This window comes from Phyllostomus hastatus, unplaced genomic scaffold, assembly GCF_019186645.2.
Source record: "Phyllostomus hastatus isolate PE091 unplaced genomic scaffold, TTU_PhHast_1.1 phas_contig_34, whole genome shotgun sequence".
NCBI classification, from domain to species: domain Eukaryota; kingdom Metazoa; phylum Chordata; class Mammalia; order Chiroptera; family Phyllostomidae; genus Phyllostomus; species Phyllostomus hastatus.
This window is the reverse complement of record NW_025333857.1, coordinates 59863606-59885873: the sequence shown is the minus strand read 5'-3', so window position 1 is coordinate 59885873 and position 22268 is coordinate 59863606. Positions and strand designations below refer to the sequence as shown.

The 22268-nt window shown below is 50.8% G+C and overlaps 1 protein-coding gene across 1 annotated transcript in view; it reads right to left on the bottom strand.

Moving 5' to 3' along the window:
• The window catches only part of SNX30 (sorting nexin family member 30), a 92532-nt gene extending 80706 nt beyond the window's left edge, over positions 1 to 11826 (bottom strand). The window contains exon 1 of the mRNA XM_045840145.1: positions 11375 to 11826. Within this exon, the coding sequence (XP_045696101.1) occupies positions 11375 to 11530 (156 nt within the window). The 5' untranslated portion in view covers positions 11531 to 11826. The remainder of the gene's footprint in view (positions 1 to 11374) is intronic.
• Positions 11827 to 22268: the final 10442 nt, after the last annotated feature.

Genomic DNA, 22268 nt, shown 5'->3' with positions numbered 1-22268 from the left:
TAAAAAGAAGAAAATTTTGTCACGTGCTATGACATGGATGAACTTGGAGGACACCGCGGTGCCCTCTGGATTTCTATCGTTTGCAAACCACACTCCTGACCACTACACTCCCTGAGTCCAGTGAGACAAAGCCCAGTGAAACTGCCTCCCCCAACTGTCTGCTGCAACAAGCAGCCTTCTCCCCGGATTCCAGGCCTGTTGGTGCCCCCCACCCAGTCCCGGCCAGGGGCTCAGTCACAGTGACCTGTCTAACCACAAATACGGCTCTGCACCACGCCTGCTTAAAATGCAATTGGCCTCCCCGTCACTCAGGCTAAAGCCCTCGTTACAGACCGCAGTCTGTCCACTACCTGCCTTCCCAGCCGCATCGCTCACCAACCCTCACATACACTCGTGCAACCTGACACGGCCAAGCTTGGCACGTGCTGGTTTTTCTGGTCGAGTTACCCTTTCTTCCTCTGTCCACTTGTAAGACATCAACCCTTCATTTTCCAGCTCAGACATCACTCCTTTGGAAAAGCCACCGTCCTCCTAAGCATGGTCACTCCTTAACTCTTTCTCTGTGTATTACTCTCCCAGCCGGCCCAGCTCAGCACTCACTGTCCTGACCCACAGCTGCCAGCGCCCTCATTTCTCGGCCTGACTGTGTCCCCTGGCTGCGGATCCTGCTTTGCTCAGTCCCGGGGCAGGCTGGAAAATGCTGGGGGATTCATGCCCAACACCCCCACTCAAGCCGTGCTTAACCAATGACGGGCAGGGCTGCTGTTCGAGGACCCCAGCTCCCTGACCTGCATAGGGATAACTGAGGTGCATTCTGTACAAGCTCCCAGGGTTCCCCAGGAGAGTAAGGCTCCAGCTATATAAGGCCCCGGCCAGGGGCTCAGTCACAGTGACCTGTCTAACCACAAATACGGCTCTGCACCACGCCTGCTTAAAATGCAATTGGCCTCCCCATCACTCAGGCTAAACTGACTCTGTAACACACCTCTTATTGGCTGCCTCCCCTCCCCTGTCTCACTCCTTCACCTCTCAAACTGCTGGTGGTCAAACCCTTGCTCAGCACCTGATTCTAAGGCAATAACACCTAATATTTCCATCGTATTTAGTGTGTGCCAGACACTAGTCTAAACACTTACTTAATCTTCAGAGCACCCCCGTAAAATAATGCAAAATTTAGACAGAAGGACACTGAGGCATTACAGTAGCTGCCCACCCCTCATCTGTAGGGGATACTTTGTAAGATCCCCAGTGGATGTCTGAAACCACAGTTAGCACCAAGCCCTACATATACTATGTTGTTTCCTATACTTACCCATGATAAATTTTAATTCATAAATCAGACACAGTAAGAGGGTAGCAGTAACTAACGAGACAGAACATTGACAGTAATATACAGCAGTAAAGTTGTAAGAATATAATCTTTCTCTCTCGAAGTGTCTCAGTATCCTTCTTGGGATGCCGAGATACAATGCCCACGTGCCGAGACACAATGCCCACATGACGAGACACAGTGAGGTGAGCGACATGGGCATTGGGAGGTGGCGTCAGGCTACTGCTGGCCTTCTGGCCGTCTGTCAGGAGGAGCACCAGCGGCTCAGGGCAAGCCCAGATCACGGAGCCATGACAGTGTCAACAGCTAGATGTCAGGAGTACCAGATGTTGATGGCTGGGGAAATCTGGTATCTTCAGCTCCAGTGGCCGTGGGTAACTGGAACCACGAAAAGAAAACCCTCGGATACGGAGGGAGGACTGGTGTACAAGGTTAAGAAGCTCGCCTGCGGTGGCAGAGCTGGTAAATGCATTCAGCGTCTTTGATATTCCATTGCAACCATCTGTGGATGTGTCTTTCCTCTTCCTCGGACCACGACCCTCTCAAGGGAGAGACCTTTGTTTAATCTTTCTCAGCATCCCCAGCCTCTAGCACGCAGCCAGGCATGCGGCAGGTGCTCCAGAGATACGGATTCTGAAAAGTGCCTGCACTCTGCCACCCAAACATGCCGTGGGCGTGTCCTTCCTCTGTGCCTCTTCTCACACAGGAGCCCCGAAACACTTCTTCTGGGCATCCCTCTTGCCCTTGTCCACTCTCTACCCCACCCCACCACCCCACCAACACAGGACAAGAGCTCCTGACCCCTGCTGTGGCAGCCAGAATGAGGAATCCCCACATCCGAGGCAAGGCAGATGTGAGCCAGCGTATGACCCCTCTAATATCAAGTAAACAAACTCAATTGCTCAGACATGAATCAGAGCATTTTTGCCAAGTAGTTCTTTATGTGCTTATTTTCATCGGAGAGACAGACCCTCATGTATCACGGAACACGTGTTCTTCCCCACACCCCCCACGAACGCTCCCTTCTCCCTTCTCCTGAAGGCGTTCCTCAGCCTCGCTGTTGTCCCTAAGGGACCACCCTTCTTATGCCAAACTGCTGCAACCTCCTGCCCTCTGTGTGGTGTTCAGTATCTGCTCGGGCTGAATTCTGACCTCGACCTCTGCACCTTCTGCTCCCACCTCTACTTAGATGGACTGGGGGCCCGTGTCTATATAATAAACAAGGGCTTGCCGGCGGCACCACTGGCGCTGAGCCCTGAAGTTCGGGTGGGCTTTTGACTGTAGGGTTTGGACACCCTCTGTCCCGAACTCCTGACTTCAGGCGGCAGCCAGTCATCTTTACAGCCCGGGCTCTCGCTCGCTTCCCCATCTCTGCTGCGCCTGCACCGGGGAGCATCGGCCTCCTAGACCGGAAAAGCAGCCATCCCCCCTTACCAGAACTAGCCCTCTTCACCTGCGTAACCTCTGTCTTCCAGGCAACAACTCCGACCCAAAGCAGGCTAACACCTCCCTAACCTCCCTCGCTCACTGCCGGGCTCTCCTCATCCCAGGCACCGATCACACACCCCGCTGCTCAAAAACCCTCTCGGGCTGGCTGTTGCCTCAAGGATACAAGCAACTCCACACCACAGCCTTCGAAGCAGTCTTCGGCTTCCCCCTGACCTGACTTCCCCCTTCCTCTGTCACCAGTCGCCACCTCCAGACTCTCAAAACCCACGTGTGGCCCCACTGAATCCAACTGCAGTGGGCACAGGCCTTTTCCACTCGAGCTACTCCCTCTGCCCACACCGCTTCCCCCACCTGGCACCTGAAAGCTTTCTCAATCGTCAAGGACCCGGTGAAGACGCACCTCCGCCACCTTGGCTGGCTGCAGACGCACCCCCACAACAGTGGGTTGACCCACAGGACTTCAGCACCCCCTCGCAATGCTCCCAGCGTAAAACTCAACTTTCACATCACATTTTAAGGTGCATATACTGATCAATTTTAAGTTTCAAGGAACAAACCAAATTGAAAATAGTGTCAACGAAAGGTCACTAGGACACCCTGGAACAGGGCAGCCCAGGGAGCAGGGCTGGCGGGCTTTGGCACAGCGGGCACAGGTGGGGCAGGAGCAAGTGCTCTTTGGCTCGCCCTGCCTTCCTCCCCAGCCCTCCTTTCCTCTCCGGCTGCAGCCTAAGGCAGGGCGGCCTCCAGATCTCGGGAAACGACGAATCACAATCTAACCAAGGGAGAAATTCTTCCCCCAGCATCCACCTGTGCAAACCTCAGGAAAGACTGCTGGGCTCTGCTAGGGCCCCCCATCCACCGAGGAAGAGATTTTGGCCGATGGAAGATACGAATCAAAGACCAGAAGGCAGGAAGGGGCGAGAATGCAGGGTGTTTCTCTCTGGTCCAGACAGAGTCCCTGGCGGCTGCTGGCTCCCTCTCTGGGGCACCCTCCCACTGTGGTCCAGCTCTTGATGAGCAGCCCTACATACCACAGTTCAAATTCCCACAGAAGCTCCTGCATTCTGATAATACCACCTCTTCCCACGGGCCCTCCAACCCGAGGATGACACTCCATGGTTACTCCTCTGTCCTCAGCCTGATTTCTCATGCTCCCCATCACCTGTGTGACTCATTCCCTGTATTACAGTCTCTCAGTGGGAGATAACTACAGTTGTCTTATTCCTTGACCAGACCACAACTAATATAGAAACTGAAAAACCCTAGGAAAGAAAAGTAAGAAAGGACGAACAGGACTAAAAACCACCGCTGCCACCTCGCATTTATGAAAAGCTCACTATGAACCAGGCACTCCTCAGGGCACCATGTTTTAGAAACGAGCTTACAGGATTTTCACAGCAACTCTGTGATGCTGGTGCTTCTGTTAACCCATTTTTTTTTAAGATTTTATTTATTTATTTTTTAGAGAGGGATGGAAGGGAGAAAGAGAGAGAGAGAGAAACATCAATGTACGGTTGCTGGGGGTCATGGCCTGCAACCCAGGCATGTACCCTGACTGGGAATCGAACCTGCGACACTTTGGTTTGCAGCCCGCGCTCAATCCACTGAGCTACGCCAGCCAGGGCTGTTAACCCATTTTTAAGATAAGGAGACTCTGAGGCTCAGAGGGAGAAAATCTCTCGCTGCTACAAAGATTGTGGGTAGTGGAACTGGGATTCAAATCCAGACAACCAGGCTCCAGGGGGCAGGCTCCAAAACGTGACGGCAAGCAAAGGGTGTTTCGGGGGGTGGTGGGAGTCCCCCACAGGACCGAGTGCTACCAAGAGGTCAGGTAAGATAAGGAATGCAAGGCATCCACTGGATTGAGCAGTCAGGAAGTCACGGGGATCCTTGCACTGGGAAGTCAGAAGCCAGGCGGCACGAGGCAGGCCAGTGGGCCAGAGGTTAGGAAATCCAGGCGAGAGGAGCAGACCTTTCTTTCAGAAAGTTTGGCTCCAGAGAGGAGCCACAAAATCAGGCAGGAGATGGAGGAGGAGACGGCACCACGGTAGGGTTTTCTTTATTCTTGCTTTGTTTTAGAAATGAGAGCCACTCGCACATGTTTAAATATTGATGGGAACGAGCCAGATGAGAGGGAGTCAGAAGACACAGGAGTGAGGCGGGAGGACCGAGGAGCAGGGTCTGGTCTCCACGGGGCCAGAGGGCAGGCCAGAGGGGCAGGCCATGCCGTCCCGATCCACTTAGAATCTCCTCTGCTGCCAACAGCGGGTGAGAGAGCAAGGACGGCTACAGATTCAGATCGGTGTGTAGACTGGTGAAAAGAAGTTTTTTCCTATGACTACTGTCTTCCCTAAGCTAGAAAACGAGGCCGCAGGCAGAAGGAAGGGTGGAGTAGAAGGGTGGAGGGTGTGAGAAGCAGAGAAAAGCTATAGACCAGCCCCGGTGCAGAATGCGGCCCTGCTGTGCGAAGCAGGGGGCCCGGCACCACTGAGGCCCCAACTGTGGTTGGAATCTGTGGTTATTCATGACGGCAGGAATTCTCCAGGTGCCTTCAGACACTCTCAGTATAGGCTAAAGACATGAAAAAATGGGGTGATCCAGCTTGGGTGTAAAAGGAAGGCAGCAATGGACGAGATGAGCCACGGAATCTAATGGAGGCAGGTGCAGGCAGGAAGTCAGAGCACAGGTGCAGTCGGTCGCTCCTGGGGAGGGGGCCAGGCAAGGTGGTATCTGATGGCACCACCGCCTCTGGGTGGGAACAGTTCTGGGTGTTACAGTACAAAGATGTGGCCATGGGGGAGCTGAATTCCGAAAAACGAGGTGAGGGTGACTGGAAATGGGGTCAAAAGACTGAGAGTTCTGCAGATCTGGACAGCGTCCCATGAGCTGAGGGCATGATGTGAGAAGACAGTCAGTTGGGGGGAGGGGAGCCTAATAGACAGCCTCCAGACAGCCACCTGCAAACCCCCTCGCCTCCTGCAAGATTCTGATGAATGGGGGTGAGGAGAAGGGCAGCGAGGAAATGACGAGGAAGAAGAAGGTAGTGGAAGGTCTGTAATGAAAGTTTGTTGTTTCTGCTTGTCCAAAAGTCATTGGTTCCTACTTCTTCCAATAACAGCACGTTGATTTGGCTTTGGAAGCCACCTCTTGTCTCCCCAGGTCATGAGGGGACTTCCCCTCATATTCTACAGTTTATTCTATAGAATAATATTCTACAGTTTAATCTGGGGGATAGGGACATGAGTGTTCATTGTTGGGAACTGCCCTGCCTGGTTTCAGAAGCTGTAACCCCCCGTGGCTAAGGCTGAGTGAGCGACCTTCAGACCATAAGCTACTAAGGAGACAAAGCTTCTCTCTCTGGCAGGGGCACCGTCTCTGCCCCTTTTACTTCGTTCTGCCTGGCCCCCAATGCATGATCGGTTTTAGCCAATGACGGGTAAGATTCCTCAAGGAAGGGACAACCTAAGACAGGCATAGTCACAGGGGCCCCACAGGGAAGGACTTAAGAGGCTATAGCAAAAGGGGGTGATGGACCCTTTCCCCTCCACTTTGACATAGCCTGAGTCCTCATTCTGTCTGCGAGAAGTCTTACTTCCCTTGCCTGACTTAAGCCTGAAACAATGACAAAGGGCGGTGCAGCCCTGTGCTGGAAAGGGCGGGTTTCCTGGGCAATCAGGCCTAAGAAAGAAAATGTAAAATCCTGTGAAACCTGCTTTGCTAAGAATGCTTTCAATTAAATGATAAGGGTCTGAGCAGGAAATGAGTTTGTTTCCCAAAGTTTTATGGCCCTTTAGCTAAATGACCCTGACTCAGAATAAGCCCTCCTAGTTCTTTGTATGCTATCTATTGTTTGATCCTTACTGTCTGACAATGATTGATGAGCTTTACCTGTATTCCTGTGCAAACCGAACCCAATAAAAGCCCCACTGAGGAAAAGGCTCTTGGCCCTTCTCCTTTGAGGGATCAGCCACCTTTCCTCCCCAAGCAGATCATGTCTTGGTAGACTTATTCTCATCCGTGGCAGCCAGCAAGGGGGGGGGGTGCGGGGCCCTGCAGGCGGAGCTCCCCACAGTTCATGACACTATTCATTCAATTTGTTCCACCATATAGATACATTTTATTTCTTAGATCACAGTTAAATATATGTATTTATATATATTTATAATACATACTTTGTATATATACTTCACAGTTAAAACAAACATACATAGAGAAACTTCCCTTCCCCATGCTCTAAACATAGGGGCCCGTGTCAGGTCTGAGCAATCAGAATTACAAAGATTGGTTTCTGCACCTGACCCAGTTTTGGCCCGTGAGACGCCAGCCCAAGCTTGTGCTTGTGCTGGAACTACCCGGGAAGAGGTGCTCTCTTTCTGCTGGCATTGTGAGGCTTGTCTGTATAACCCGTCCCTTCGCTAGCCGGAGGAGAAAGCTAACACAGAAGAGAGCAGGGCCAAGAGGAAAGGGACAGATTCCTGACATCACTCAAATGCTTCCTTCCAGCCACCTCTGAAGCCAAATACCTGGGGCTTTCCAGTTAATATTCTTTTAACTAAAAAGAAGCCTAATTCAGTGGACCAGTCACATGAAGGATTTTCACTGCAACAGCCCGTGCGATCCTTTACCACACGTAAACCAAACCATGCCCTCCTCCTGCTCCCGACCCCGCCGTGGCTCACCAAGCAAAGGCTGACGTTCTCAGGGTGACCTACCAGGCCCCTGCCACCACGCCCTCCAACTGTGACTCTCCCATTGCTCACTCAGCCTAGCTACACCAGCCTCTCGGCTCATCCCTGAACCTCCCCCGGCCCCGCACCGCCCCTCGCCCCACAATGTGCCTTCGGGCCTCTGCTGTAGCTGTTCCCTCCACCTGGCCTCTCCTCCAGACAGCCACCTGCAAACCCCCTTGCCTCCTGCAAGTCTCTGCTGCAGTCTCAAGTTCTCAATAAGCCCTAGCCGAGTCCCCATCCCCATGGCCGGTGATCCCGAACACCTCCCTGCCTTTCTGCTTCTTCCTTCCTTAGAATTTATTATATAATATAGCATGTACTCACTAAACGTACCCGATGAGAGCAGGGGTCTTCCACTGATTGATGCATCTCAAGTTCCTAGAACATTGCATGACTCCTAGCAGGCCCTCACGTATTTGCTGGATGAACAAATAAAATGATATCAGCCTCAAAGGAGCAGAACTTGGTTCTAAGAGGCAGCGGAGGGAGAGGACATGGACCCCTATCTCCTGAGCCTGATGTGAGTGGAGCACAGGAGGAAAAGACACCTGCTTTTCAAAGACTTCAGGGGGTGCAGTGACCTCGGGGGCAGGAAGTAGGCAGAAGAGTTCAGTAAAGCGGTTGAGGATGTGGGTAGGGTGTTAAACCACAGTGAGAGGGCTTCATGTTAAGTTTTGGGAGGCACGCAGGAGCTGGAGGCTGAGTCAAGGCAGAAGCAGCCCAGAGAGGTTTGCAGATGAAAAGTGACAAAGAGAGATGGGCCAGTGGTTTACTTACATTTTAAATATTTTAGTTATTTATTTTGAGAGACGGGGGAAGGGAAGGAGAAAGAGAGGGACAGAAACATAACGTCGACCAGGAATGGGAATGAAACCCGTGATCTTTCTTTCGGTTTGCAGGCCGGCGCTCAATCCACTGAGCCACACCAGCCAGGGTAGCTTACTTACATTTTAGGTGGAGATGAAGGATGTGGTGATACAAGGCCTGGTGAGTTTAGCTGACGTCAAAAGAATTAGTCCTAGCAACCGCTGGTAAACAGAAAGGATTCCTCCCACCGCCCCGTGGTTTGAATGATACTGGATTTTCTGGGAGGAGCGGCCATCACCTACGGTCTCTCCCTCCTTCCCAGCACCCGGGGGTCATTCAGGAGTGTCTGCCGGACCTGGGCCCACAGAAGGCAACTCCCCTCAGTAAGCAGCCTGTCAAATCTTCTCTCTCCAAGCCCAGAACTGACTCTGAAACAGGCATCCAGGATCACAACCCTATTATCCAAAAAAGCAACGGAACAGGCTTCTTTTTAAAGACAGACCAGAGAACTCACTGTTCCCACCTGCCCTCCACGCTGCCGAGGCAAGGAAAAGCAGGGCAAAGGGAAGCCTTCCTTCCACTGGTGCTGATTCACCTCCGTTGCCTTCCTTCTGTCCACAGAAACTTCTCCAGTTATGAAACATATGTGCATGCCAAGATGCAAGGAAAATGTTACTCCCAGTCAGAGAGAGAAATTACATTGTTTAGCCTCTGAGGAAAAGTGGCTTACTATAAATCAGGCCCTTGGGAGTGATGTCATTTTGATGTTCCTTACAGCTATAGGAGCCTTATTAAATAATTAATAATTAACAATGAGGTCTTCAAGACTCTCTCTCACACAGAGGTGTCTCTGTAGAGGCAGGCAGCAGGGACTAGGCTTGGGCCTCACTTCCTGCCCATCAACGAGATCTCGGTGGTACAGGGCATTTGTCTTCCCAGTTCTTATCAGTAGAACGCCCATAGTTCTGAGTCAGGTGTCCTCCTGACTCAGAAGTGTGCATCATTATGAAGAGAGGCTCATTAAGCAAACATTTAAAACAGCCACCTGTAGCAGCCAGCCCCCAAGACGGCCCCAGTGATCCCCAACAGTGCTGTTGATCAGTTCTGTGACTTTAAGTGACACTCCACATAATAAAATCATAAGCTAACTACATAAACAAGACCGAAGCTCCCACCGTACCTCTTTAATGTTGTAACAAAATGACGTCATTGGCGGACCTGTGGACACGCTCGTGCCCTCTCCCCGCACCGCACCAGCACGCGTCTCTGTGGCCAGAGAGTACGGCAGAGGCCCACCACTTCCAAGCGGTGGATTACAAAAGACCGTGGCTTACATCTTGGGAATCTCTCGCTTTCTGGGACCACTTGCTCTGGAGGAAACCAGTTACCACGGCAGGGAGCCCGGTGGAGAGGGACTATGATCTGCCGATAGCCAAGTGACTGAGCCTGGAACCCCCCGCCCCCGGCCCGCACCGCAGTCCAGACTGCAGATGGTGGCAACCCTCGCCAACCCTCCTCAACAGCCACTTCATGTCAGACCCGAGTCACCGCCACCCAGCTAAAGGGCTCCCGGATTTGTTGACCCTCTGGTGCTGTTTTCAGATGCTGTGTTTTGGGGGGTAATGTGTTACACAGCAATAGATCATTCACTCACTATCCTACACAGGCTTGAGATGGAAATCAAACAATTTAACCTCAGTTCCTCACCAACATACGTGCAGGACAATTTCTCATTCCATAAAAGAGCAACAAATTATTTTCAGGTATTTCAACAGTTACGTATTGAGTGTCAAATATGGGGAAGGTGTCTGCAAGAGCCATAAGCCTTCATATAGTATATAATTTATATGAAGAAACACAATCACAAAGAGGCCCCCCCCACACACACACACCTCAAGCCGCTGAAACCACTGGTTTTATTAGCTTTTCAAGTCTTCTTGCTCCTAATGGTTTAGCCCCCACTCCCTGCTTTTACAAACTCTCTCAAGAAGGTACATCAAGAACCCCCTCCTAGCTATTTTGACTGCAGGCATACCCATTTTTATTGTACCATATACCCTCCCATCTAAGGGGGAAAGAAACTTAGGTCCCCTAATTTCATTTGGTATTAGGACAAGAAGGAATTTATATCTCACTAGGAGGAGGAAATACCAATCACAAGCGTTGAGTACAGTCCTGATTTCTGCAATTGGTGACAAGTGTCAACAGCCGCGCTAATACAATCACAGCTCCAGTCCCGGGCACGGCTGAAATGGCGACGGGGGAGGGGGCCGCGGCCGCTCTGCCCTCCCCGGACTCTGCCGTCTCTCAAAGCAGCAGGAGGCTTGAGCTGCTCCGAAAAAAAAAAAAAAAAAATCAGGAGCCTCGCTCTGCACAAAGAAGGTCAAAGGGCGAGTTTCTTTCCATCGACCACAAAACCAGCGGCTGCCAAACCTAAACAGTGTGGGAGGCTGTCAGAGGTGAAGGCAGCCCCAGACAGAAAACCACAGCCGAGCCTCCTCCCGCCCGCGGCTGGGGTCGGAGTCAGGTGACTTGTCGGGGCGCACGGCAAACCTAGACAAAGGTCCCTCCCCGCAGGACCGACGGGGAGGAAGGCGGCTGGCAGGGAGAGCGAGGCAGCCCAGCCGGGCTTCAGAAAACCATTAACTCTCACTTCTTGGCAGCCCCAGCAAGCTGGAGGAGCTACAAGTTACTCTGCAGCTCAGCCTTCAGGGATGCCCCAGGAGGAACTTGGGACCCCATCCCAGGACGCAGGCGCCGCGCTGCGCTCGCGCCACCGGCCCCGGCCCGCAGGCGGGACCCCTCCCCGCCAGCTGTCACCAGCGCTGAGACCCAGGCCGGGCAAGCCGGTCCCCTCTGGCCGCTTCCCCTGCGGCTGCGACCCCGCGGCGGCGACAGAGAGGAAACGCCTTTTCCGAAGTCTCTGGGGGCGAGGGCGCGCCCGCCCCCGGGAAGGGGCGCCAGGGTGGGCGCGGCCGGGTGCCCGAGGGAGCTGGGCACCCATCAACCCTTCAGGGAGAGAAACGAACCTCCTAGTCCCCAGCTAAGCGCGCCCCACCTTGTCGGCGAAGCTGCGGGCCAGGAGCAGGTCCGGGCTGGGCGTGCTGTCGCCGCCCACGGCCTCCTCGCTGCTGGAGCCGGCCAGCGGGTGCGGCATGTCGCGCAGGGAGTGGGGCCCCGTGGACGGCAGGGCCTTGGGGAGCCCGCCCGACATGGCGTGCACCGCCCGGGACGCGCCGCCGCCGCTTCCTGCTGCTGCCCGCCGCGGCGGGCTCCCCCAGCGCCCCGGCCGAGGCCCCGCTCCGCCGCAGCTCTGTCGGAGGCCCTGCACCCGCCGGGCCGGGAGCCGCCGCCGCCGCCCGCGGGTTCGTCTCTGCCCGCGCCGGGCCGCGCTGCGCTGGGCTGCTCCGCGCCGCGCGCCCCCGCTCCGCGCCGGAGCCCGCCGCGGTCCGCTCGCACCTTGGCCGCGGGCGGCCAGCCAGCACCGCCACGCCGCCCGGCCTCGCGCGGCCCCGCCCCCGCGGCGCCTCGGCCGCCCGGGGAGGCGGAGGGAGGTGGGGGGACGCGCGGGGGGGCGGGGAGCGGGGAGGCGGGCAGCTCTGTCCCCGCCCGCCGCCCCGCAGGAAGTGCGCCCCGAGCCCGCGGCGGCCGTCCTCCGAGTGTCCAACCTCGCCGCGCAGAGACCGGCCCCGCGGAGGCTGCGCGCTGTCCGCCGAGCAAATGTTTAACGGAAATCAGAGGTGGAAAAAGACGTTGGAGGACCCTGTTGTTCCATTCCACCCGCGTTGCTGAGGCGCCCACGGGCAGCCACGCCGGGGTCTGGGGTCTTCGGAACACGCCTGTGGGTTGAGATCGTCTGGCCTTTAAAATAACCCGAAATGGAAGGGATTATGAGGCCTATCATAAGAATGGCATAAAGTGCTATTCTTAGGTTCAGAAGAGAACAACACGTCAAGGAGACTGCGTGAGATTTCTTCAAACGCACGCCGAGGTCCCCGTGCCATCTTGCTTCTGCAGCGAAGCTGGGTCTGTGCTAGGTTCAACCGCGGAAGAGCGAGCGCCAGAAAATGAAGGGAGGGAGTGCTACAAATGATACGTGACTTTTAAACTCACTTCTTGACTGAACTGCTTTTTGAAAGAACCGTGAGGTTTAAGCTCTTTTTTCATGCTTTTGGGCTTCCTTTCCGGGCCTTTGGCCTAGCTGGAAGCCCTAGCTGGATTCTCGGCATTATTTGCTGGCGGAGTGGAGATAGCTAAGGCATTCCTTCAGCTCTTTTGGGGATGGAAGTTCCCTTCCTTACCCCACGTTGTCTCTGCAACGTTTGTTCTTAGGGCCCTGACAGTGGAGGTTATCAGTCCAGGCAAGAACAGATGGGTTACTAACAAAGTAACGGGTGGGGTGGCTTATCGTGAGGGAGCAGGCTTTCCCTGTCTGTTCCCAAGCTCTAACGGATTGCCCCCGTTTCACCTGACGAATCCTGAGGGTGGGATTCACTGTGGTCTACAGCCCACTTTCCTCTAGAAACAAGTCATGCTTCAGCAGGAGGAGAATGCAGAGAGTTGAGGCTGACCCAAAACATCGCTCAGAGACTCAGCGAACGTTGGAGATCTTCCTTACTTTCCCTGGTGTGATTCATCGGGCCTCCGGCCTCACTTAATCACCTCTTACCTCTCCCACATGGGTCTGCCTGGTGGGGAGACGAGGACCGAGAGGACACAGGGGACAATGTGGAATGCTGCATCTCCCACACAGAAATGCCAGTGTCTGGTTCTCCTAGAGTTGGGCAAAATTACCTTCTATAGTCAACAGCTGCTTAACAACCCCTACAGACCCTATTCACCATTCTTCTGATTGGCGCTAAGATAAATAGCATGAGTATAACTAGAAATGAGTTTTCTATAGGTGTGCAGCACAGGTGTTTGTTACTGAATGGCATTATGCATTTTAACAACCAGGCTCCCTGAACATAACGGAGATCTTATTAAGACTCTGCACAGCTTTCTCTTCGGCAGCCAGGGAAGAGTGGAAAGGGAACCAACCACCTTTGAATTCCTCCTCAGTCACCACAAGTGGGTGACCATGAGCAAGTTGCCTAATGTTAATGAACCTGTTTTCTAACCTAAAAAGAAAGAGCACACGGGGCCGGTAAAAGTACTCACTGTAGGTGGTGGTTGTAAGGATGAAGTAGCATATTCTCTAACAATCCTAGAAAAATGCCGGCGTGGAAATAGATGCCCCTAAATATCAATCCCCTTCCTCTCCCTCTCTCTCAGGTTTTCTCTAATTTTTTTTCTTTAATTTACTTTTAGAAAGAGGGTAAGGGTGGGAGAAAGGGAGAGAAACATCAATGTGTGGCTGCCTCTGGAGCGCCCCCCACTGGGGACCCGGCCTGCAATCTGGGCATGCCAGGAAATCCAACCCTCCACCCCCTAGTTTGCAGGCTGGTGCTCAAACCACTGAGCCACACCAGCCAGGGCTGTACTCTTCTTATGAAACAATTATTGTACAGTTTTCACAATGAAACATGCTGCACTCCAAGTTTTTCAGCTTGGGTCAGAGTACTCTATTTCTATGCTCCCACCAAAAACCCAAAAACAAAACAAAACAAAACAAAACAAAAATACCCAGAGTTCCTGAAAGGCCATATGAAGCAGTTTATTCATTTATTTTCCAGTTTCCTGGTTGGCCAGTGGCATGTGGCCACAATGACCCAGTGGGTAGTCAGCAAAACTAAAGAAAGTGAACTTCTGTGGAAAAAAGTTTGCTACAAAGTTTCCACCGTTCCATTTTAGCCCAGGACTGCCTATTCATACTCACCATTTCCTGTTGTATTTCAGTGGTCCTTGTGGTGGAAAACTGTCACTGAAATAACTCTAAAGTGTCCCGGAGTAGGTGACTGTGCTTTTACTAAAAGTTTTCAAAGCAACATGGTAGTAAGGAGGAAACGTGAAGTTTCTTTATCAGGACGAAAGTTTCTAGCATTTGATGGAATTTGTGGAGGGGAGCGTAGATTTCCTGGGCTGAGCTCTGAGGAAGAACACCCTAGATACATGCGCATAGGGGCCTGGGGAAGAGACCACAGAATCCAAGAACAGAGCACCGGGCCTTCCCCATCCACAGGGAATCTCAGGCCTTTGGGCTGGCGCCTTGTGGGAGACGGGGCCCTGGGCCTGATAAGCGAGAGTCCTGTAAGCCTCACTAGCAGGTCTGTGAGGACTTCACATGAGCACCCAAACCTCAGAAACAAAGCAGAGTCACAGCGGATGGAGGCTTCTCTCTTTGTCTCCCCTGGTACAGCATGTGCTTAGGCTGCATTCATGTTTGTGTCAGCTGCTCACACTCTCCAGTTTTGAATACAATCATGGCTTTATTCTATATGGCATCGCAAACCCTGCCTCAGAATAACACCAGCCCCTTCTGAAGTGGCCGGCTGAGGAGGACAAAGGAGGTTTTCAAAGAGCATCCACAGTGACACGGAGAAAGCCACAGAGGGCTGTCTCCAACAAGAGGGGCAACTGGGAAAGCACCATCACCGACTGAGGCAAAATTGTGTGGACAATTTAACTCAGCCAACAATGTCCCAGGAAAAAGCAAATGCCAGCAGGTCCACTTGAGGCCAGGACCTGAAGAGTTTTGCAAACAAGAAATTGGACCTTGCCCCAGAATCAGCAGAGAGGCTCGTGGGTAAATGGTAGGACCCTTTCTCTTGCCATATCTGAGTGCCGGGACCCCAAAGCACAGAGACCCTCTGCAGTGGGCAATGCAGCACAGGTCACAGACGGGTGCCCGAGAACCACCTGGGAGTCTGTTCAAACGCAGCTGTCTAAGAGATGCTGATTCTGGGGTGGGGACTGGAATCTCTGTGTTCTAACAACCGCCCACCTGATGCTCATGCTTTGACAAACGCCCTCCCAGAGCTCCACCCATTTCTCTAAACCAGAAACTGACATTCCAAACCTCCTTTTGTAAATAGTATTTAAGTGCTTGCTTTGGAGAAATTTCCTGTTTGCTGAAAAGTGCTCAAAACACCACTTTCTCTTACAAAATGCTATTGCAGAGTCCTTTACCCTTAAACTTTTATGGTTACTTTTATTGAGGATTTACCAGGTGCTGAAAGTTTGGAAGGGCTCGCATGACCTCAATTATCTGTTGACAGATTCATTTTGTAGCGCTGGCTGTGAAATGCCTCACAACGAATATTTCCCAGAGCCCCTCACTTCTTTTGGCTGGTCATGCAGGCTCCTAGGGACAGGGCCTCATCTGGCCATAGAGATGCAATTCACCGCCATCCCCAGGGCCACCTGCTACCTGTCTCTCTCCACAGGCAGCTCCAGAGTGGGTAGGGGTGTGTGTACTCTTTGTGGTGGCTGCCCACTACAGAGGTGGGGCTGGAGAAGACACTGAGCTGGCAAGTACTGGGAGCCCTGGCACTGAGTCCATTAACAGAGGATTTTGGATCGGATGGAAAAACCTATTTACTGACTGTGTGCTGCTCCACGGTAGTGCTCTGGTCTATCTGGAAGAGGAACTTTCAGACATCATGTGACCCAGCAGTTTCGCTCCCAGACCACAACGGAAATGCATGTATATATTCATCAAAAGATGGATTCAAGGATCTTCTCATCAGCACTCTTTATATAAGTGTATGTAAAAAGGCATCTAGTGTGTGATCCTAACTTTATAAATGAGGAGGCTGAGGCCCAGAGAGGTTAAGTAATTTGCTCAGGGCCAATCAGCTAGTGCTACTGCTAGGGTGTCCTTCCATTTGGATGTATAGTGATTCCCATGTGGGTTTGGGGAATGCTAGTTAAGTAAAGCCAAAAGGTAAAGGAGTGAGGGGAGGTGGGGAGGGGGAGAAAGAGAGAGAGAGATTGAGATTGAATAGCGACTATTATTTGGTTGCTAGTCATTTGTCCTTTTTCACTGTTGTCCTGTCTCCCTCCCTCCCTCCGTCTCCCTACAAAGGCAGATTGTGAGGCCCGGATGCCTGGAGCTGCTACTGCCACCTTGTGGCCAAGAGTGGAGGCACCCGATGCCCTGAGGATCGCTGAGGGCGTGAGAACCTGGGTTTCGATGGCATCACTGAGCCCCTGCACCTAACCCCAGACTTCTTGAGCAAACAGTAAACACCCCTCTGGGCTCAGGCAGTTCGATCAGTATCCCTGGAACACGCAGCTGAACTCATCCTTAGAAACTGAGAAGACAAGAAACACAGCAAGCGGGCAGGAGAGAACGTAAGAAGAGAGATTCCCTTTCTGGGTAGCAAGGTTTCTCAGCAGCAGAGCCATTCTTCTGTCACGTGTATTCTCAAAAGAGGAAATTGATTCTTGGAAAGAAGCAAGAAAGTCTTAGATATTATAGTGGCTTGTGGCCCTCCAAAGCTATCAGACAAGATCTTATGTCTTATTTTTTAATGTTTCTCATGTGGGAAAACTTAAACCTAATCAACTTTTTCCAAATAGAGACAAGGATAAGAAAGAAAGAAAAAAAAACTTGAGAAACGCTCCTCTCTGAAGATGCAGGAAAAGCTCTAAGACAGAAGAGGAAGGGAGTTCCTGCCTTCCCACAGGCTCTGAAGGCCACCAGCTCTTCCCAGATCCTTGCCCTGGCTTCTGCCACCGCCACTGTGTGGCTCCAGCCAAGCCCGCTCTGCCCTGCACCGCCTGCGGGTTGTAACCCAGGTGCTGAGCGATGGACGGTGCAGGCCCACAGCCTCATCCCATCACACAGAGGCAGTGAGGCTGCACAACCTTGTGAGCAGGGTAGCAAAAGGGTGCTGGGGCCACAGAGGAAAATCAGACTCAGTGCCGAGATTACAGACCCAGGCGAGGTGACTTGCTAACAGCAGGGCTTTCCCCACCCCACCCCAATCCCCAGCTGTATGAGGGTATTAATTATGCTGAAACCTCAAGAGTCTCTGATTGGGCCCAGCAGGGGGCTGGTTCCCCATGCCCCCCTACTCCGAGCCTCCTACAATATGGCAGGCGGCACACCATCACCCCCACTCGTGAAGAAGATGGGAAATTCAGGAAGCTGCACTCACTACACTCCCATTAATCTGATTCTCTCTGTTTGCTAGACTAGCAGCCCTTGAGCCTAGGCCACGAGACAGAAACTTCCAGAAGTTTTATCTGTTGGAATGTTCATTTTCTACAAAATCAAACCCTGTCTTCTACAAGACTTCTTAAACCTGGCCGTCCTACGCTAGAATGAGGGTTCGTTCAGCTCCAGATTTCTGATGCCGATGGTGTTTCTCGGCTCCTCCAGGTCAGCACCCTTGTGAGGTCGTCGGTCTCATTCATCTGCTTTTTGTTGTGGGGGCAAGGCAGACCTGAGTTCTTCCGAGGAAATGCCACACACCTGGCCCCTCTGCGTGGGATCTTAGGAGGTTACTGATGATGATACAAGTAATTTAACGCTGAAAGGAGAGCAGGGTTCCAGGTTCACCCCGACATTCAGGTCTGCTCTGCTGACTTCGGTCCATCCAACTGCCCTGGCACTACCCAGAACCCCCTGGGGTGTTGCTACATAGGCACACGGCCAGTACCACCTGGGATTAGGAAACAGAAAGGACACCAGAAACTAGATCATGTCACTGCTCCCTTTACAAAGTAGAACATAGGGTACCAAATCGTAATTTGATATATGAGTGTAATTACTACTAGAGGAGAACAGTATTTTTTAAAAGCCGCTCTCATCTGGTAGCTCCTGTATTTTTCCTGGAGTACAGATATTGCTGCTGATGGCATCCCATCACTTGGATAAGAGAAGCTACACACTGCCCACTCCTTCCAAACGACACCCAGGGGGCCTTGGGCCAATCGGGCAGTGAGAGAGGTGGAAAGAATATCTCTCACCTGCAACTTCAGGTGGTACAGAAATCAAGAGACTGCAGAGTTGAGTGAGGAGCCAAGATTAAAAAAAAAACCAGGGCAAGGGCTCTGAATTGGTCCCTAAAGCAAGGGGAGGCTGGTCAAAGCAACTGTTGATGGTGAAGAAAAGAGCCAGGGTTCAAGAACCAGAACACCAGGTCCAGAAAACGAGCCTCCTGCTGATGTGAGCACTGTCTTGGGGCAGGAGAGGGGTAGTGGGGGGGGTGCCATTGTGCTTCCCGGGCTGGGATACACGGAGTGGCCAGGACAGCCAGAGCCGGCCGATCTGGAAGACTTCTCTGAGCTAGTGGGGGTGGGGGGAGACTTGGACAGGAGAAACGCCTTCCCCAGATTCCTTTCTGACCCACGCACATAATTTGCTCAAATTAAGCACCAGGTTGTAGAGACACCAACTCTTATTGTCAGAAGGCGGGAGTCTTCCTTGGCCTATATTATGCTCCCCCAGGAAGAACGTGGCCAGCAGAAGTATCTTCCCCTCCCTCTTCATTTAATCTTTTTATTTTAGACTACTTTTAGATTTACAGAAAAGCGGTGAAGATAGGACAGAGTCCTCACATACTCCTCCCCCAGCATCTCCTGTTGCTAACATCCTAGATCATTATGGTGCATTCGTCACAACTAAGGAGCCACCGCTGGTACATTACCATGAGTTAAACTGTATACTTCATTGGCTTTCACTAGTTTTCCCCTAATGTTCTTCTTCTGCCCCAGAATCTCATCCAGGGGACCTCATCACGTTTTGCAGGCATGCCTCTTCTCCTCTGGTGTGTGGCTGTCTCTCAGACTTTCCCCTTTTAGGGTGACCAGGATTTGATCAGGCCATTTCACAGCACACCCCTCAGTCTGGGTGTGTCTGGGGTTCTTCTCGAGGTTAGTCCGCAGAGGTGAAGGGCCCTTCTCATCCCATCATATCCACGGCACATATGATCAGCGTGATCAGTCATCATGCTGGTGGCCTCGCTGACGTGGTCCAGGTGGTGTCTGCCAGGTTCCCTCACTGGAGTTACTCCTCCCCCTCCCCCCATTTTCCATACTGTAGTCTCTGCAAGCACAGTGCTAAGCTCAGTTTGGCTCCCTTCTGCCCATTGCTGTTAGGACCCCATTTTCAACACTGTTTGAAAGGAGAAGTTATCCGGTCGAGGCAGGTCTCAAGCATCACCTGAGCGCATACCATACACCCTGCAGCGATCACACATGGGGCTGAGCAGGACTCTGCCTTTGGGGGGCGCTCCTCGCCCTTGCTCCTGCACTTTGGGCCTGGCCCTGGGGGTTTAGCCCCCCCACCCCTGCCCCAAGACTGCTGAAAGAGAAACTTCTCCTTCATTAAGTATAACAATTTCTTCTCGAGATCTGGTTAAGAAGTAGGAGGGCCTTTGATTAAAGGCTAGGAAAAAAATTGAGAATACATTCCAGATGAAGATGTAAGTGTAAAAATAAAATATTAGCAGAATATTTAAATACTTTTAGAGAGAGAGGGGAGACCTTAAACCACACTGGACATTGGAAGCCTAGAAGCTGAAGAAGAAAATATAGAGATACTTGACCATAGGAGAATTAAGGAAATTTGATATTAAAAGTACCACATATCAAAGGACAAATTGTGGTGGGGAACTGAGGAAGATAGCCAAGGGGCATGGGATTTCTCTTGTTTGTGCTGGACCCTGGATATGTGAAAAAAAGTGTTTGATCCACGAAATGTCAACAAAAGCAGAAAGAGACAATTTTTGTTTATCCTACTGGCAAACTTTGAAAGACCAATAAATCGGAGAGGATTCACACTTTAAGAGGCCTCAAATTTAAACAATTTAGGAGCCATTTTCAAGAAAAAGTACCCAACATTTTAAATATAAAAGTTGGTCCAAAGGTGAACACTTATTTAGAGTGAGAAAATAAATCACCACAATTATAATTTTTATGAAACTGATAAACATCACAAATATCACAAAACTTTTCATCTGCCTGACACACCTATGTGATACTATTTTTCATAGTTTTTGGAAGCATAATCTTCAAGAACCTCTTCATTAGACCACAGTTTTATAATACTATTTTCTATAAAGAGAATAGAAAGATAATGAAGTCTTTCTTCTAGCATGGTTGATTGAATTTTTTTTATTATTGATAGTTTAGAAAAGTTTCTTTCAGCTTTGAATTCAGTCTGATATGTTGGCAGGCATAAATATGTGGCTTGCCACAAAACATATCTGCTGTCTGTACAAATGCTACAGATTTTTAGCCTATAAATCCAGAAATTCTTATTCTGTTTTGAGTTAAGTTCCACCAAAAAGAAAAAAAAACATTTTTGTGGAGTTTATAATTGTATGTACTACTTTATCCAGGACAGTCTTAACAGGAGAGAAATTTTGGTTTTGGCTACTGATCAGTGAGAATGCAGTCATGAGCTTATAGTTCAATAACTCTGATGACGGGAAGAACTGCCTACAGACAAGCTTCTGGCTTCACACATTTCAAACTTCGTTTCTCCTCTAGATCCCTATACAACTGGTGCCAGGTGTCGTAAGACAAGTTCCTTTCATGACGTGACCTCTGGCCCTGTGTCTGAGGATACGTGGAAGCTATTTCTACATGAGGATGTCTGGCAATAACCCCACTAGGCATAGAAGCCACAGTGAACCTGCTGCATACGCCCCCACTAAACTGAAATAGATACATTCCAACTGAACTTTCAGAAATGCCTGCGACCCCTCCAAGGCCATCCCACCCAAGGGGACATGTGAACAGCGGGCAATTCAGAGTGGCAAGGCACAGTTGTCTTAACTGGTTGCAGGTAAGATAAACTTGCTTTTTCAAATATTGCAAAAATAATCATCTATGTGATTACATTGCTAAGACTTCTCTCCAGGCCTTGGGAGTGGGGCTGGGGGATTGGGAGGGTAGGAATACATGTTCAAGTAAAGGTCGTTGAAACATAAGCTTCATCAGCTTCCCATGAAATCTACCTCCACATCACTGCCAGTGAGGGTACAGGGAACCGGGTGCTTTCCAAGTGTCAGCACACAGGTGCGGTGCTATCAAAATAAAGTCACTGGTCCCAAAGGGTATATGTGCAGAGATGTTGGTTGTGGTATTGTTTGTAGAAGCAAAGAGAGTGGAAACAACCTACACATACATCACGAGGGAAAAGGTTGAACAAACACAGTACAGACACACTATATTATGCAGCAATAAAAGAAGAATTAGAGCTTTATGCATTGGGAGGTCTATGAGAAGTTAATTAAAACGTCAGTGATGAAGTAGTCTATACAGTGGGGTCACTGTATACGAATGAATGTGTACGCATGCATGTTTATACAAGGATAGGAACCCGCCTGCTAGGATAGGACCAGAGAGTTAAGGGATTTAACCTGGGGTGAGGGGACGGCAGGTCAGGCAGGGACAGATCAAATTAACACATTCTTTCCACAACTTCCTGTTGTTTACTTTCACACGTTACGGTGAACATTTACTTTTGTAATTTAAAAATTCTAATAAGAAAAAAATTTAAATCGAAACATAAGAAACGCCTGGGTTAAACATTTATAATACCCCCTACTTGTTTTCCTACTTCTGACACAAACAATAAGGGCTAAGCATTATTATTTGTGTCAGCCAAGCTCTTGCTTGCCTTTCTCCACTTCTAAATTGATACAATTATAAAAAGAACATTAAGAAATTCCTTTTACACCCCAAATGACAGTGCATAGCATTAAAAAAAAACCTCTTATAACAGGCATCACTTTCTGTTTCCAATTAAATGTATATGCTACTCAATAACAGCAAGCGGACGTCTAGGGTGCAGCCCTAGACGTCCCCACCTGACAGCCATGCTGCCCCCTCCCACTCCACAGGCACACTGCTCCGCGTCCCACCGCACTGTAATCAGATGCGAGGCCTGTGGTAACAAGCAAGGTTGAGTTTGTGTCACAGAATTTGAGGTGCACCACAGAAGTATTTACATTTTAGGGGAAAAAAATTCAATTTTACTTATTAGAATATTCTATGCTTCAGAATTATGTCTTTTTGCTGTTAACTTTATGTATAATGTGTATTTTTTAAAA